Source organism: Papio anubis, chromosome 8 (assembly GCF_008728515.1).
Source record: "Papio anubis isolate 15944 chromosome 8, Panubis1.0, whole genome shotgun sequence".
Taxonomy (NCBI): domain Eukaryota; kingdom Metazoa; phylum Chordata; class Mammalia; order Primates; family Cercopithecidae; genus Papio; species Papio anubis.
This window is the reverse complement of record NC_044983.1, coordinates 24,809,821-24,827,987: the sequence shown is the minus strand read 5'-3', so window position 1 is coordinate 24,827,987 and position 18,167 is coordinate 24,809,821. Positions and strand designations below refer to the sequence as shown.

Genomic DNA, 18,167 nt, shown 5'->3' with positions numbered 1-18,167 from the left:
GAGATTCTCATCAAAATCCGTAATTCTAATATTCGAGAGGGGAAGAATTCATAAACACTGAAGCTGTGTCTGTTACCTAACACTGCATCAGAGAATAAAGGGCATGTTCAGGTAACTGAATTTTAATACGGATTATTTGCATGGATTCCAACTTACTTTTCAATTTAGGCAAAATGATGTACATATGTGGGTTCAGTCTGAGGTTCACATTTTCATTTGGTAAAACTTCACAGCAGACATTGGTCACTGTGAGCCAATGCAACCCTATCCACTGGGCCTGCTCCTGTAATTAATGACACACATGAACCAAGTAGGAATGGTCTGTGAAGATACTGCAAAAGGGTGACAGTCACAGAAGCTAGTCAGTCAAATATGAGAAACTCAAATGTGTTTGGGATCATTTTAACCTTTTTAAAAACACAGAAAGATGTTTGTTTGTTTGTTTTCCTAGCCAATTGGCCTGCTGGCTTGCAAATAATATATATCAATCTGTGTGTTTTCTTCCAGGGTCTTTCTTCCCTGATATCAAGCCCTCTGAAACAGTTTTTAAAATAGTATTTTGGCTCGGATATCTAAACAGCTGCATCAACCCCATCATATACCCATGTTCCAGCCAAGAGTTCAAAAAGGCCTTTCAGAATGTCTTGAGAATCCAGTGTCTCCGCAGAAAGCAGTCTTCCAAACATGCCCTGGGCTACACCCTGCACCCGCCCAGTCAGGCCCTGGAAGGGCAGCACAAGGACACGGTGCGCATCCCCGTGGGATCAGGAGAGACCTTCTACAGGATCTCCAAGACGGATGGTGTTTGTGAATGGAAATTTTTCTCTTCCATGCCCCGTGGATCTGCCAGGATTACAGTGTCCAAAGACCAATCCTCCTGCACCACAGCCCGGGTGAGAAGTAAAAGCTTTTTGCAGGTCTGCTGCTGTGTAGGGCCCTCAACCCCCAGCCTTGACAAGAACCATCAAGTTCCAACCATTAAGGTCCACACCATCTCCCTCAGTGAAAACGGGGAGGAAGTCTAGGACAGGAAAGATGCAGAGGAAAGGGGAATAAGCTTAGGTACCCACCCCACTTCCTTCTCAGAAGGCCAGCTCTTCTTGGAGGACAAGACAGGACCAATCAAAGAGGGGACCTTCTGGGAATGGGGTGGGGGGTAAACCCAACTCATTAGGCAGTGGATAGGGCACAGGGAAGAGGGAGGGTTTCTCACAACCAACCAGTTCAGAACGATACGGAACAGCATTTCCCTGCAGCTAATGCTTTCTCGGTCACTCTGTGCCCGCTTCAACGAAAACCACCATGGGAAACAGAATTTCATGCACAATCCAAAAGACTATAAATACAGGATTATGATTTCATCATGAATATTTTGAGCACACACTCTAAGTTTGGAGCTATTTCTTGATGGAAGTGAGGGGATTTTATTTTCAGGCTAAACCTACTGACAGCCACATTTGACATTTATGGGGAGAGGGCTTAGAGAGGAAGAGCATTAAGATGGTGGCCGAGATCCAGACACATTATTTTTAGAGCAAGTTCTGAAACTCCACCCTTTCTGACACATCCAATTTCTCAGCTTGAGGGAAACTTGACAGTGAAGTTTACCTTTGGCTGCACTTTGAATGGATGCTGCTCCTCATTTCCCAAAGATGAGAGTGAGGGGCACTCATGATGTCTCAGAATGTAGCATTCTCTATCCCGGGGTCAGGAGAGCGTTGAAAGAACCAACCAGGGCGGTATGGCTTTTCCCAAGAGAAGACAGTAGACCTGAGCATCATTCTTTCAATTTAACTACTAGAGAGAAAACCCATTAAACAGTTCCAAGATCAGATGATGATAGGCTTTCTCTCTAATATCTTTAAACATCAAGAGCTTGGGGTGGCTGTTAATTTCTTGCAAAGACAGAGGCTGTTCACTTACTGCACAGCCATTTCAACATGGCTTACAAAAGGCTTTCTTGACAAATCACTTACCTGTTCCAGAACTCTGTTATGAAAATCCAGAGCTTATAATATTTTGAAAGGCAAAAGATTGTCTCCCATTACTTCTCATCTGCTTCACTATTGCATAATGAATGAGCTTCACCTGTGGCATGTTGGAATGAGCCTTATGATCCAAATACATTCTTCCCGAACTTTGAAATATACTAATGCTTAGCTTCAGAGAGATACTGATGGATCACCAAAGAACTGTCTAAAGCAGGAGTTTGCAAACATTTTTTGATAGAAGCCCATTTGTTCTGGAAAAAGATCCAGTAGTCAACTCAACTTCATCTATTCCTACTTTTCTGCAAGAACTTGGGGAACATGCTATATTTTGCTTTATGTGTACCAAATTTTGGTAAACCATAATAACTCAGTACAGAACTTGCGTATCTCTTTCCTGAAATGCTTGGAACCAGAAGTGTTTCAGATTACAGATTTTTTCAAATTTTGAAATACTTGCATATACATAATCAAATATCTCTGGGATGGGACCCAAGTCTAAACACAAAATTTATTTATGTTTCATATACACCGCATATGCATAGCCTGAGGGTAATTTTATACAATATTTTTAATTGACTGTTTTGGACTACAACCCATAGACATGAGGTCAGGTGTGGAATTTCCCACCTGTGGCGTCATGTCGGTGCTCAAACAATCTCAGATCTTAGAGCATTTTGGATTTCAGATTTTCGGATTAGGGCTGCTCAAGCTATAGTTTACTAATGAGGAAGATGGTAACTATATGCAAAAATTATATATGGCTGCCGTTCCACAATAAGGATTTAAAATAGGATTTATGTTTTTGGAATAATTCTTGACAACAATCAGTGGTCTAAAACTAAAGACCATTTGCCTAGCCTCTTTCCTCTATTAGGGTAATTCCTCCAAGAAATTCAAAGCAGCTCTAACCTTCACAGCAAGAGTAGTGGCCTCAACATCCTTTTCTTCTTCCCTTGCAGCAAAATGATAATTTCCTTAAATCCTTCTAAAAAAACAAATCTCTTTCCACGTTGCAATGGAGGGTATGTTTGTATGTTTATTTGAGTTTTGTTATAGGTTGTGCTGAGACCTGGAGCGTGACTGTTTTTTCAGCCTTTTTCTGAAGAGTATCTTCTTACTGGCCAGATACATATTCAGCCTTGTGTTCAGAGCTTGGATTCTGGCACTGAGATGTTGGCTGGATTTTTAGACTCTTCTGTTCTCTCTGTGTGTCCCATAAGAGCTCTGCCAGATGTGGATGTCCTATTATAGAGGCAGGCATCTAGGAAGAAATTGAATATGCAAACCCTCGCTTCTCTTTGGCCTTGATAGGAAAGATCAGTTTCATTGCTGACATGAGTTTGGTCCAGAATCTGAATAAGAAAATCACTTGCCCCACTCCTCCTTACAGAAAGAGCGTCCCCACGGGAAGAATGACTATCATTTTTCTTCAGCGAATTATGATTCCATGTTAGAGATGATCCTTTAAACACCTTTACAGACACATTTAAATTTTAGATATGGGAAAGCTTAGAAACACAGGAAATCTGGCACTAATGCCACATCTAATCTAAATAAACAACTAGAGAATCTTTCAGTCATCAGATTAAAACCATGACAATTGTATCCGTGTAAAACTATCCGTAAATAATTGTCTGCTACACTCTTCTCCAGCTCCCTCTCTCCAGGGAGGTAAACTTTTAACATTTTTTTCCTTTCCCATAGCATGATACACCAATTTTACAAGAAATTGATAACGTCAACCAAAACTTAGTCAAAGTGGGGTAAACAATATATGAGTTGAATTACTTTTTGCTCATTCCCCCTAAATCTCTGTACCTTTAGGCATGCCAAAAAATATCTAAAATTGTTGCAGTTTAGCAAGTGATTGTCATATTTATACTCACATGTTTACTGCTTCTATTTGGAGTTTGAGGAATTTACCCAGAGTAACGATGTCTTCTCTAATATGTTATAAAAAGTACTTGCTTTGGGATTGTCTAAATATCACAAAAATCAACATGACATTATGGGATAGGGAAAATTTGAGTTTATTCTGACATTATGGGATAGGGAAATTTTGAGTTTATTCTGCAACTCAAACTGCATGCATTAAGAGAGACCCTGAATCTCCTTCTTCAAAAATTTCCCCAGACTACGTCAAGGATTTCAGAAAAGCATTTTACTCGTCAGTTTTCTTTCATTTGCCTCTCTCATGTCTTATCCAAGAGGACTTCTGCTTGTAGTCACATAGCATGTCTAACACTCTCCAAAATATTCAAAAATAAATATTCCATGGTAGATAGTAGTGTTTGGGTAAATAAATATTCTCTTAAGATTTTTCTGTTAGCTCATACTGTGTGCCAGGCATCTGCAGGAAATTTTGCACCCATTGCCTCTAAACTCCCTGGAAACTCTGCTACCCCTATTTTACAGATAAAAATCCCATCATTGTGAGAGGTTAAGGACTTGCCCAAGGCCAAGGGGGAACCATGATTTAAACCTAGGTCTCCCTATTCTCAACCTGCACATTTTCCATATCCCTCCTTCCTCAAGAGAATGGGGGTAAAAGTTTTCCCATTTGGATTGGGTATGCTGAGAATGCCAAGCCATATCCAAACTTTTTAATGTTCTGTTTCCTTGGGATTTGCCTCCAAATTAACCATGGCAAACATGCTGCCAAATCTCCAGCCCAGTCAAACCCAAGAGCAGGACATCTGTGGAAGGGTTTGGTGTCTGCACTTCTAACTATCAGACTGCACCACATTTTTAGGAGTTAATGGCCTGGAATGTGATTAAGGCCTTGCAAGGAGGACATACTAATGGCACGTTGGGGGAAGATGAGCATAGAAGAGAATGCAGAAGGGGCTGCATTGGCCAAGAACAGTAAAATGCAGTTGCAGACAGGACACATATCGGGTGTTGTATTGAAGTTATTGATGACCAACCACAGTTCATAGAAACACTTTCGGGGAGTACATCCGTTTTAAAAATAAATGAAAACAAATACAACATAAGTCACTCTCACTCACCTGTATTCCAACTACGTTTTTAGTTGGACAGAGGGGAATGGATTTTTTTTAGTTGGACAGAGGGGAATAGATATTTCACCAAGAATTGCAGAGAACATATCAAGCATGTGAATTTTATAATGCCACCATGGGGAAAGGGTTCAGAATGTTGATCTCCAGGTAGCTGGAGACTTAGGCAGTCTGAAAATTAGGAGCCAGTTGGAAGTTATGGCTATGTATTATGTGACATCGCTTGTTCCTAATTTCTTTTCACAAGTGAACACTGGATAGCCTGACCTTCTGGCCCAGTAGGTTTCATGGTTAAGACCTGGGATGAGAACATTTTAGGAACTATTTGCTTGGGCAGGTAATTGTTCACTCTTTGATCACGGCTACTCAATCAGAGCTTGACAGACTTTTTCAATTGCTTCTGGGGCTGGTCTGCTCAGGTCCTTTAGCCAAAAACGATGCTGCCTGTGTGTATGAATACTTGTTGACTTAATTAAAGAAAGAGCTCTGCTCATCAGCAAAGGGCACCCAAGCAGATGGGAGGTAAACTCTCCAAGGTAAACTCTGCAAGGAAAAACCAAGTGAAAAGAAAGCAGAGGAGGCAAATACGGAGACATCAGAGGTATGCTTACCAGTTACTCTGATTTTTTTTACACTACTAGGACTTTTAACCATGAAACCACCTGCGCACAGCTCCAGTGGAGCCCAGTTGGAACACTGTTTGCACCGCTCCGTGTCTGCAGACTGTGCTGGGGAGCTGGGCTGAGCCAGGCTGCTGTGGTGCCCACCATCTTCAGAAAGCAATGGCAGCTGTGGCCTCCTGGCCCTCCAGAACCCCTGGGAGCGGAGTGAGTGGAGATGACCGTTGTGGGGCTGGGCTGACAAAAGCAAGTTAGGATTTCAGCGGAGGACACCAGCCCTGCTCCCATCAGCATTAGCTCATTCGTGCTCCCCGGACCCAAATGTCGTGAAGGAGGGGTTGAGAATGGGCCGTATCTACTCTATGCAGGAAATTGTCATTTCTGCTTTGCTGCTGAAACATGCATTACTGGTTCTCCCACCTAAAAGGAAGGTTGTGGGGTTTGGGGGTGGAGGGGTTTAGAAGCAGGAAGATTTACCATAGACATCGCTCAAAGCAGGATGGTTGAGTCATGCCTTGCTGCAACTGATAAGCAAGGAACTGCCCTAAAGATTATGGCTTATTCATTTCAAAAGACAAAATAATTGCCTTTCCTTTTTGTGTGGCTCAGGAGTTATTACTTTACTTTTTCTCCATATCATATTCAGTGGAGCCACGTTATAAGCTGAAAATGACTATTACTAAACTATAAAAACTACAGACTTAATTAGGCAGAAAATTTAAGAGCAAATGTACACTGTATTTGGAGAAAAAACATGAAGGCACTGGCTTCTTCAAAAGCCTGGGTCCCACAGGTGCATTCAAATGCAGTAGAGAGAAAGCTAAGACAGAAAATCCCAACTTGAGTTTACTATTTCTGTCCATTTACATAGCACTTTATATTTGTCAAAGTAATTGTGCCTATCTTAAGTCATCCCTGTGCAGTAGAAGGAGAAGAAATAGATTATTACCTACACTTTAGCATATAAAGAAAAGAGGAGGTGGGAGATTTAAGGGTTTATTTGAATATCCCCAAAGCCAGCCTCCGACTCCTTTTTCCATGACACCTCAATGTTTCCCAGGTCCACTGTATTTCTCGACACTCTGACTTTCATATCTCACTCATTTGTCCCTGACCTATAATCCCAGCTCTATTGGCACTTTCTCTCCCACCTTATCTCTGCCATGGCTGGGCGGCATGCCACTGTTCTAGGGACCAAGGGCATATTTGTCTATGCTTCTGTCATTGACTGACAGACAAGCACAGGTGATTCTGTTCTTTCTCCCTAGATGGCAGCAGCGGAGCCAAGGAAATATGCAGGGCAGGAGGCTCTTGGTTTGCTCCACAGGGTGACATGTAAGGCAGTGATTGTCACCTTAATGTCCTCAGGAATGCAGAGGTCCCAAAGGGAGTTTGGGGAATAATTATTTTCCCGGTCAGCCTGTGGGTCATTGCACACCCACTGGTTATCAGCAGCAGCAAACGACCTCTCCTGCACCCCGCCCTGCACTTGGCATGAAAAAGAGGCACAGAGAGTCCCCAGCTTACAAGCTGGATGGAGTCCGGGTTCATCTATTTCAAAGTCAAGAAAGCATTTTTCCAAGAGGCATTGTTATAAATGGGGGAGGGGGAGGATGTTCCCAGATGAACCAAAAAATAAAAATCTATTTAATGTACCTTAGGAGTTTGCAAACCTTTTCTGTATGTGACTAGATAGTAAATATTTTAGGCATCGTGGGGTCATACAGTCTCTATCACACATTCTTATTTGTTTAGCCTTTTTGGGGCCAGGGGGAACAACCCTCTAAAATGTAAAAACCCTTCTTCTCTCAAACAAAACAAACAAACAAAACCTGGTTAGGCTGCAGGTCGGAGTGAGCTCATTGGCCATAATTTGCCGTCATGATCTATGCCATTACTAGCTAACAGTGTAGCACAGATGATGCTAAACAATGGGTTTCGGTGTTCAACATACAAATATTTTTTCATATGCCATTGACACAATTCCACTTGGCTAAATTCAAGTTCTCAGCCTGCATGAGTCGTTGGATAAAGTGACAAGTCCATATTCAGAGTGGCCTCACTCCATGAATTGTTGTGACCTTCCAAGCAGGCATCAGGATACGAGATGAGCCTCTGCCACCCCCACTGCTGTCGTCTGTAGAGCAGGAAGGTACACTGGAGCCCAGGGAGCCTCAACATCATTCAGCTCCTCACCTCATCAGGGAAACCCCCACAGCACAATCTGGCTGACCCTAAGAGTAGCAATAATAAATACACACCTCTTGAGCAAGGCCAACCTGAAATTCCTCCCAGACCCTTGGGACCTGCCCAAGTGGAGGTCCCCAGAGGCCCTCAAGAGAATTTCAGGGCCACACTTGGCTCCTTGAGTCCTGGACATGGCACCCCACACCAGGGCATTTGAGGGCCTGCCTGGAGCTCACCAAGAAGAGTCAGGGGGTTCAGAAAGCATGCTGGGTATGACAGGCATTTCCAAACAACAGATAGGATGCAGAATTTCTCTCCTCCTTTTTCTCTTCCTCTTCCTCCTCCTTCTCCTCCTTCTCCACTTCATCTTTTCTTATTTTTCCTTTCTCTTTGACTAACTGGAATAGAAATGATATTACTATGGGGAAGCATATTTGTCCCTCCCCTGGGAATACCAGATTCATGTTTCCCTGAGCTGACACACTTTGTTGGAGGAACCTCTTGTTCCTTCCTCTCTCCAGTCCTGATGGGCAACAAGGAAGAGAAAGACTTTCCCAATCAGAAATAAGGTGCAGTTCCTGCAGCCAAAGGCACAGTGTTCACAGTGTTGAGAGAGGAGACTCCACAGCAGGGCTCTGGGGTGGGGCATGGATGGTGGTGGGTGCAGAACTGATATGGAAGAACCCGGAAATACTGAGGCCATTCAGTAATAACACCACTGCCACCTTGGGCTGATGCCACATGACAGCTTCCCCTCCCTTCCCTTCCTTGTCCCCTGTTTGGCCTTGGTCCTGTGCCCTTTCATCTTTCCCATCTCCTTTCCTGATCCCATCCTCTCCATAATTCCACTGTCCCCTTCTTGCTAAAGTTACAAACAGTGAAAGAAGCTGGGGTGGGTGCCCTTCCTCCAGAGGGTGCCATTTCCCATGGAATCCATGCTCCATGCATAGCTCTGGGTGACGAGATGGGGCTGCCCTCAGCAACTCCATCCTCTTCCCAGGTCAGCCTGATTCTGTGAGCTCCAGGCCCACATCCTCCAGAGAGCCCAGGGCATGAGATGGTGCCAGGAGGGTGAGGACATTCTGAAGGCCCCCATGGACTTTTACCCTCTGCTTGCAGTGCTGCCTTTCTGTTCTTATACAATTGCTTCCAAGTACAAACACAACGTGCAGCCGCATTTTAGAAAAGAGTTGGTGGTCAGAGTGGGTGGCTGCAGTATTTCTATCAGCCTCCGTGGTGTGCACCTCTTACCACTCTCTGATGGTTCAAAAGTCTCTACTGAGCCCAGCAAAGTCACCTTCTCTTTCTCTTCTGCATCTTCTGTCTCTTGCCCTTATTGTTCCTTTCCTGTTAACTTTCCCTCTTAAGAGCACCTGAGGGCCTTCCAGGCCTTGATTAATCCCATAAAGTAAAGCTGGTTTTATGATAGCATTGAGCAATGCTTAACCCATCGGAATGTATACCCTAAGCAAAACTGTCAACCAGGCAAAGGGTGTTCTTTTTCTTCTGGTGTGCTGCTCTTTGTCCCTGTCCCCAGCAGCCCATCTGCTGCTGGAACTTGTTCACGGAGTCCTTCTGCCAACTCATCATATTCTTGTTCCAGGAACTTTTCTGCTTTAAGTAAAGGATCTTCTCCCAACCAGTATGCTCCTGCTTTTGCAGATACAGCACAGCTCCATGCATTTCCAGCTCCATCATATTAGTGTCCTAGCCAATCATAACAAACAAATGGGGTGGCTTCAACAACAGAAATATATTGCGCCACCATTCTGGAGGTTGGAAAGTCCAAGATTAAGGCGTTGGCTGGTTGTTTCCTGTGAGGCATCTCTCCTTGACTTATAGATAGATATCTTCTCGCTGTGTCTTCACATGGTCTTTCCTCTGTGCATTTCTCTGTCCCAATTTCTTCTTCTTATAAGGACACCTGTTTTATTGGATTAGGGTCAACCCTCATCACCTCATTTAACCACACCATGCCTTAAAAGGCACTATCACTGAATACAGTCACATTCTGAGGTCTTGGGGACTTCAACATAGGAATCTGTGGGAGACTCATTTGAGCCCATAAGGACTCTCTCCTCACTCTCTCATTTCTGCCCATACAAAATGTATCCATAATTCTTTTCCCAGATTAGAAGTTTAAATTCGGCCCTTTCTGATCATTCCAATTTCTCTCCAAGTTCTTACAGCAATTGTCTGTAGAATCTATTTGGCAACTAATTCTGTAGTCTATTGTAATTTTTCTGTTGTCTTTAAAAGTCTGTATCTATTTAAAGTATTTTAAAGGGTACCTTGTATACACTGTACTTATATAAGTCCTGTCTTCTCAACTAGAGGAGAACTCCTGGATGGCAGCAATGGTCTGTCACTTAGCATGCCCATGACAGTACTCCAGCCCCTAAGCAAACATGGAGAGAGGGGTGCACAGCAGAACAAGTAATAAGATCCAACCACTAGTTACAGATAGCAGCTGGGAGGCCAGTCCCCAGGGACCTGGAAACATCAGAAGATCCACTCAGAAAGGCTCAAGTTGATGACCCTGAGGATTCTTAGGGACAGTAAGATCCAGTTAGGGGTGCAGAGCACAGCAGTGGGGAACCCCAGGTCAGCAGTGGGGAATCCCAGCCATCTTGAGTCAAGTGGGCATATGCTTACCCAGAGACATCTGCACCTGAGGAAGCAGAGCCCCATCATTAAATAGGATAGACCCTAGACTCCGAGAGAAGGGTGAGACTGAACAAGATGGGATAAGAACCAACAGCAGAGCCCAATCTTGGGAACTGGGGCATTGAGGACCACATGAGAGCCCTGTGATCATGCTGGGGCCCCCATGCCAGTGATAGGTGGGCTAAGGGTATATCAGTGCTGTCTACCCTGTATCACACAACTGGCTTAAAAAATGGGTGCCAAAGAGCTTCATGTAATTTTCCTCTACTCTTCTCATAGCCTAAAACTGACAGAAAAGAGGAAAGGAAGCTGCATTGTTTGGATTTGATATGAGGATGTAGACAGCTAGGCCCTGCTAAAAGCTGTCTTAATTTCGACCTTCTGAAGACCACCTCCCACTCTTAAAACCTAAGCCTTCGTAAGCGCAATAAGACGGTCCTGCTGCCCTGCTGCCCACTCTGCCTGGTCTCAGGGCATCCTGGCCTGCACACCTTGTGCCTCTTGAAAAATTCCATGCCATTTCCACTTAATCACCCAACCCAAGAGCCTTGTATTGCCTCACAGTGTTTCCCTGACAGCCACAGAGTGATATATTCTCTTCTGTCCTGGTTCCTGCTAAGAAGCAACGAGCATTTATCCTCATTTGGAAGAATCAGGACTGTTCTAACTGCATTGCACCTGCTGTTGTGTTTTCTGGGCAAGACACCATGCCGCTGTGGCCTCCTATCCCCCTCCTTCCTCCCTGGGCACTCTCAGGTTGCAAGTGTTTCTGCTTCCACAATATCAATCACATCAGAACACCTTTGCTGTCTAGAGTCACGTGATGTACCAACTTTAGTCCAATCTGGAAATGACAGGGGGAAAATCACATCAAAAGGAAAAGCCTACTAAAGTATTCAGTCTATTCAAGCCCAAAAGCCATCCAAAACCAGGTTCGAATAAGTGTAGCAATGGCTTATTGATTTATCTTTAAACATTGCATTTCTTCCACTCCCTTGTCTTCATTCCTGTTGCTAAATGCAGCCTTATCTTTCATAATGAAAAGAGTTTGACTAATTGAAGTCTCAAGAGATAGGAAGGCTGTGGCCCATTAATCAAAAGCTGAGCATCGGGTAAAGTACTTCGTGCCCCACAGTGCCTCCCCTAGTCAGTCCTGGAGTCATAGCAGAGGTGACAGTGGTTGTAAAGAGCAGAGAAGGAGGGGATCTTGATGAATGTGGTGGGGAATGAGCAGCTTGAATCTACAAATAAGGATGTCCAAAGTCAATCTGACAAGTAGGAAGGCTATTAAAAAGTACTTCTGTGAAGTATTTTTAAGATCAAAGCAAGCATTACAAATATTTAAATAACAATCTATTGCTAGTTTTCTACATACTTTAAACAAAAAGAGTCAAACTTTTATTAGGAAATAATTGAATAAAAACTGAGGTCTGTTGGTTGCTCTCATCCCCATTCCCAGCAGCTTGTCTGGCCCCAACTTCTTCTTCTGAACATCATACACAACGCTGATACTTAAACTTCAACAAGTGAGAGCTGACATTTGTGCAACAGAAATTCTGCCTCAGCATTTAAAGCTGAATCAAAAACACATGCTTTCTTCATCAGATGTGAGGGAAAACAAACTATTTTTATCTCTGGGTATAACAAGTCACAAGCAATTCACTCTCCAGTATTAACACAGAAACTTAACCCAATATTGCCAACAACGAAATCATTTTGCTCCCTATAATGCATCCATGATGATTTATACAAAGATAAAGTTTAAATAGTAAAAATGGTATTTTCGGAGTATCCACTACATGCCAAGTTTTTTGCACATGGTATGGTAAGGTATGAGATTTCATAGTCACATTACAAAGGAAATATTTTCCCAGAGAATAAATACATTATGGGTATGAGACAAGGAAAGTAAGTCAAGTCTGCAGGGAGTTTTGAAAAAGAGAAAGACTGGAAAGAACTGTGTTCTCTTCTATGTTCTCCTGGTGTTCTCCTGTGCTCACCGCTTAGCTTGCTAAACGTGACCTTCCCAACTCCACTCCAAGGCCCATGCTAGGAAGGGCACTGGAAGGATCTGGAAAATGGTGTTGAGAGAAGACCAATGATGGACTAGGAGTCACAGGCCTGGGCTTCACTGCAGTCCCCATCTCTGTACCTATTTAAGAGGCCCTAAACAAGTCATGTGACCTCTCTTGAGCCATTTTCCTCACCTGTGAAATGGGATTAGCAGATAAAATTGTGTACATGAAATGCCTTATGAGCTGATAAAGCTATAAAATCATAGTAGGCCCCCTATAAATGCTAGCACTCTTTCCCCGTCTTCATTTCCCCTCTCAAATGCCATCTAAATAAGACGCGACTATAAATTAGATGACCTTTAAAGTATCTTCAAGCACTGAAAGTGCCATATGCAGGAAGAGAGAAAATAAGTCCTTCACTTTCCTTTGCTCTTTATCTCACTTCAGGTTTACATTTCCAGGAGTTGGTCATGCCCACCCGAAGACATTCATTTCTCTGTAATTAGAAAGCAGGTCACAAAGCACCTGCTGCACCGTGGGTCAGGTCCTGTCATTCCTGCATTCAATGTGCTAGGCACCAAATCCCAGCTCTCAGTTATTCCCCACACCACGCTACTTTCTTTGGGTTGGAAATATCTCCACCTGGAAAATTTGTCTTAGCTTTTAAAAATCAGGCAAACTGCACGACTTTGAAGATTTCCACCAAGCTCTCTGAATTGTAGACAGGCCAGAACAAGAGTATCCAAGGCTGGTGTTTGTCATCTTCCTCACATTGGCTACTTGCTTAGTAATAGAAAGTATTTTAAGTTATCATAGTTGTCCTATGAAAGACACTACATAAAATGCAGTCATTATAGAAAAGGTGTGTGTGTTTGCCTTTGTGTGTGTGCGTGCGTGTGCTTATATAAATGATGTTATGGGAAAGAGAAGTAGTTTTGACCACTGGAAGGCAGTACAGCATTTGAAGCAAAACTAAGATGTAACATCATCTAAGGAAATATGGGATGAGCACCTCCGGGCTTGGGCAACTATTGGAAGTAAATGTTTACAAGCCAAAACCGCAAATTCCCAATCATGAACAGAGGTCGTTTTGATTTCACTGCAAGTTGAAGATCACTATAATACCCCCAAAGGCTGGCTTTCACATCATCCAAGGGTCACGACTCATGCTACATTGAAGCGTATGAGTGTCTGCTTGTGTCACAAACCTGACAGAGTAGAGGTGGGGGATGGGGGAAATGGAAGCAAAAGGGACAGACTTGACGCTGCACTTCCAGACTCGCATGGAAGCTCCAGGTCACAATCTTAGTTCCAATTTCAGGTTCTGCCAGTCAAGTCTAGACTTTTCTGGGGCGCCCTTTAAGTGGTCTCCAGCAGCCTTCTAGGCAGGTGGCTTCAGAGGGAGGTCCACACTGCAAGCTCAGCTCACCACAACTCAGGCTGACGGGGCAGTCAGCCATGCTCGGAGGCTGAATTTGGCAGGGACTTGCTGCCATCTCCCTGCCAAATGGTCTCTCGTGACTCAGAATCTCAAAATTGTTTTAAAGAGAGGAAAAAAGTCACTTTCGGGGATGAAGTTCTTGGCCCAACTCTGCTTTATGTAAACACAGTCTATGACTATTTCAGTCTTCTGGATTTTGAGAAGCAGCTGCAAGGATGAACGGATTGGTGTTGGCCCAAATTAAAAAGAAGAGTGTTCAGTTCTTTCAGTGTTTGGAGAAAGAAGACCAAAAGCATCATCTCACAGGGAGCAGAATGTGAGCAGCCTGGCTAATGAGAAAATTAGAGGGATCCTCAATTTGAGAAGAACCCGCTCTACCGGAGTCTGAACTTGTGAAAATGGACACATTGGGTCTGGAGTAAGAATTCTTACTCTACAAAAGGGTAAAATTGTGATCACATTGATGCATGATGCCTAGGATATTAAAAATGCATGATTAATTAAAGGTTAGTCTACCTTGTGTTTTAAAGGGACACACACCCATAACATGAAGCCAGCTTCCTGTCCACGACTGTTGTCCTTACTGCCCAAGGAAGGGGAGCATTTGAAGCAAATGCACGAGTGAAGCAAACCCACCACTCATCCTGTGAACCACTGTCTTTGGAATCCACCCCAGGAGCCCAGGAGCCTTGCGTGTCACATGGATTGAATTCTTTATCAAGAATCCTTCTGACTAAGGTACAAATCCAATATATTACTGTTGCTGATGCAAGAAAAACGTAACTTAAGGAATGATCATGAATGCAAAGGGCAAGAGGAAAAGAGCCTTCGGAGACAAATAGCTCGATTTTTTGTAAATCAGTTTCATACAACCTCCCTCCCCCATTTCATTCCTAAAAGTTCACTGAGAATGATCAGCCATGTGTAGGGTGTGAGGAATTCCATAAGGCACCCCAGTTTCTTCAATAAGTAAATGGCATTTTAAAAAGGGGAACTTTTATGGGTTAAAATATTCTTAAGAGATGTATTCATCAAGTATACTGTATAAGCGTTGTTCATTTAGATCTTTATTAAAACAAAGTGTAAAAAGACATTTTTGAAGTAATTGGAGAAAATTAAGAATAGGCTGGGTCCTATTAGATGTTAGATAATTAGATTGTTACTTTAAATTTTATTGGATGTGATAATGGCATTGTCCTTAACTGGTAAGTGCATATCAAAGTATGTTTACAATTTGCTTGAAAGTTTTATTGCCAAAAGTGGAGAAGCAAGGGTGATAGATGAAATAAGAATGGCAGGCAAGGCCACACGCTGTTCTTCCATGTTTGTGCATGTTTGAAATTTTTCAGAATAAAATATTTTTAAAAGAAAAACAAGCCACATTTAACTTGTAAAAGTCAGTGTCCCTTGAATTCTGGAACATTCATAGACATGAAAATCATGCTGCAAAACAAAATCCCCTTTGTTCAAAGAGAGCTGCTGTTGCACTCTCTGCTCTCTCATTTCTTTATTCACTCTATAATATTCAGTGTAGCTGACTGTGCTCCAGCCCCAAGTCCAGGGGATGGAGAATAACAAGGGCAGAGACATAGTCCTTGCCCTCCAAGCATCTATGATATTGACACAGTGCCATGGGAGCTTGGTGGAGGGCCTCAGTCGACTGCAGAGTTAGGCTTTTCAAAAGTGGTGATCTCTACGGTGAGTCTTGGAGGACACAATGGGGTGGGGAACAGAAACAGTTGTTCCAGGCAAAGAAGGGAGGAATCTGTGCAAAGGCCCAGGGGCTGGTAAACCCTGGGCGTGTGCTGGGGCTGCTGCCTCCTCCCAAATGTCGGGGCACAGGGCAGTCAGTCTCACTTATCATGGTGACCACTTGGCTCTACAAACCCCCACTGCCCAAGTCCCCACAGGCAAACCACACAACTGCTCTTCTTCTCACTCTTTTTTTAAGCCAAGAAAGAACTCACTGAAACAGCCAGTCGGTGGTGAGTCGAAGGCTTTCCTGACAGAGTGACCATGTTTGGCTTGGCTGAAAATCACAAAGCCTTGGTTTCCCAGTTGTCTGATTCTCTTTGTTCTCAAGGCCTGGTGCAGCATTACAGTGGGATGGCTAAACAAAAAAAAAAAAAAAAAAAAAAAAGGAGGTCTATTTCTCTCTCTTCACACAAATAAATATTTGCTCAAGAATGGAAGTGCCTAATTCTTAAGAATAACCAAATGCTTTGGACGTCTAAACAAGCAAATCACATACAAGGCAATTCAGTGTTCCTACTAATTGAGAAATTGTTTTTAGCAAGATGTTCTGCAGCAAGTTTTTAAAAAACAAGTTTTACAACAACAACAACAACAACAAAAAAGAAAATAACTGAATCACTATAATACACCCAAAAGTTGACTTTCACATCACCGAAGGGTCACATCTCACGCTACACTGAAGCGTATGAAAGAGTGTCTGCTCGTGTTAGAAACCTGATGGACTAGAGGTGGGGGGCGCAGAAATGAACGCAAAAGGGACAGACTTGAAGCTGCACTTTTGCAATCAACTAGCAGTTAGGAAGGACTTGACTTGCTGGGGCTAAGGAAAACAAATTTGGAGGTCCATTTTGCCTGTGAAATTAAAATTATACTTCAGTAAATAAAGCTGACGCCATTTAACAATGAACCTGGTGACATTTCCTGGCTTGCTGCAGCGTTTCTGTTTCCTTGTTACATTTGTTCAAAATACAAACACAGCATTTCCACGTTGCCACAGAAGCAAATGTGGGCTGACTGGATGGTTTTAGCTGCTATGGTTTTTCTGTAACCTTTAACAATTGTTGTGACAAATAAGATTCCATGTATGGTGCAATTTCTAACTGTGCAGTGTTTGTGAACCACGTCCACCTTCTCCAGGTTTGGTATTTGGTCGACTAAGTTGACGATGTCATTACCTTTCCTTCCATTTTACAAAAAAAAAAAAAAAAGTTAATCTGAATCATGCTGAGAGTTTGGTATGCACGCTATACTATTCAAGGGAGCATTCTCTCCTATGTCAGAATAATATATTTATGTGTGTGAATCAGTATACTTGAATTTGTGGCAACATTTTGTATTGATGCATATATATGACACCCAGGCTGACTACAATGGCTTCAAAGCGTTTAATTTCTCTTAAATGGACTCAGTATCCTTGGAATGTGCTGTTTAAGTGTTTCTGAATTTTCTACACGCCATTTTTACAGGTCCATCTGTTTATGATGTGATGTGATAAACAATCACGTTGATTTTATGTTTCTTTTCAAAGAAAATGAATGTATATAGTACTAAGCAGATGAATAAATTATTGAAAATATACACTTCATGGATCATGCCCACTGATAAAAATGAATTTATTTTATTTGTTGAACAAAGTGACTGTTCAAATTATAAGAATTTATATTGTCCTTATTAATATGAATGCCATCTATTTAAGTGTTGTTCAATATTGATATGTGTTCTCTAATAAAATATTTTAAACCTCTTTCTTTAAACACATAACACCCTAGTTCTTCAATCATGGTGTGTTGTTAATGTCTCTTGAGAAATGGAGTGGGTAGCGCAGACAAAGAAAGTTGGTATCTTCAGCCAGCTGCATAAGGTAGATTGTAATAGTTTGCAAAGTGTCCTTTGCTTTTTGGATGAATAGGTATTAAGATTTGTTTTAAGATTTGTCTTCATTTATCCATTTGTAAGTAGCATCTTTTTGTTATAGAAATAACTCATTCATTATAGAAAATGTAGAAAATAAGTAAATAAGTATAGGAAGAGCACAATAGAAGGTACCTTTAAGTTTACCTTCCAAAGATAACACTTTATTATTTTCTTCAAGAATCTCATTTTTATATCCTCACTTTAAAAAAAATAAAATAGAAAGTATACTGGAAAAAATAATAAATAGGGTAGATCGGACATAGGGTATACAGGGACTGCATTCAAGATATGGGCAAGGACCAGAATACACCTGGATCATCAGGTTTAGAAGCAGGTAGTGGGGGAATGTGGTATTGGAAGTCAGACACATGGAAATGTTGGATGTGTTCAGGGCAGGACATATTAAATTACTCATAGCCAAGGCAATAGGTTATGAGGGCCGAGGTCAGAGAAGATCGCCGACAACACAGCTGTGTTTTGGTGGAGTGCTTTGATGGAGGTTCTTCTCTGGCCAAGGGCTCAGAACCTGGAAGCCTCAGGGCTACCCTTTCGGCCCC

General features: G+C 42.5%; 1 protein-coding gene across 2 annotated transcripts in view; it reads left to right on the top strand.

Annotated features, from left to right (window-relative positions):
• The window catches only part of ADRA1A (adrenoceptor alpha 1A), a 112,803-nt gene extending 95,353 nt beyond the window's left edge, over positions 1-17,450 (top strand). Inside the window, exons 3-4 of one of the 2 annotated variants that reach the window (XM_009212735.4) lie at positions 508-893; positions 5,653-17,450. In XM_009212735.4, the coding sequence (XP_009210999.1) occupies positions 508-893; positions 5,653-5,661 (395 nt within the window). In that variant the 3' untranslated portion in view covers positions 5,662-17,450. Of the gene's footprint in view, positions 1-507 lie in introns of both variants that reach the window. The other variant, XM_003902573.5, reaches the window with a different exon arrangement.
• Positions 17,451-18,167: the final 717 nt, after the last annotated feature.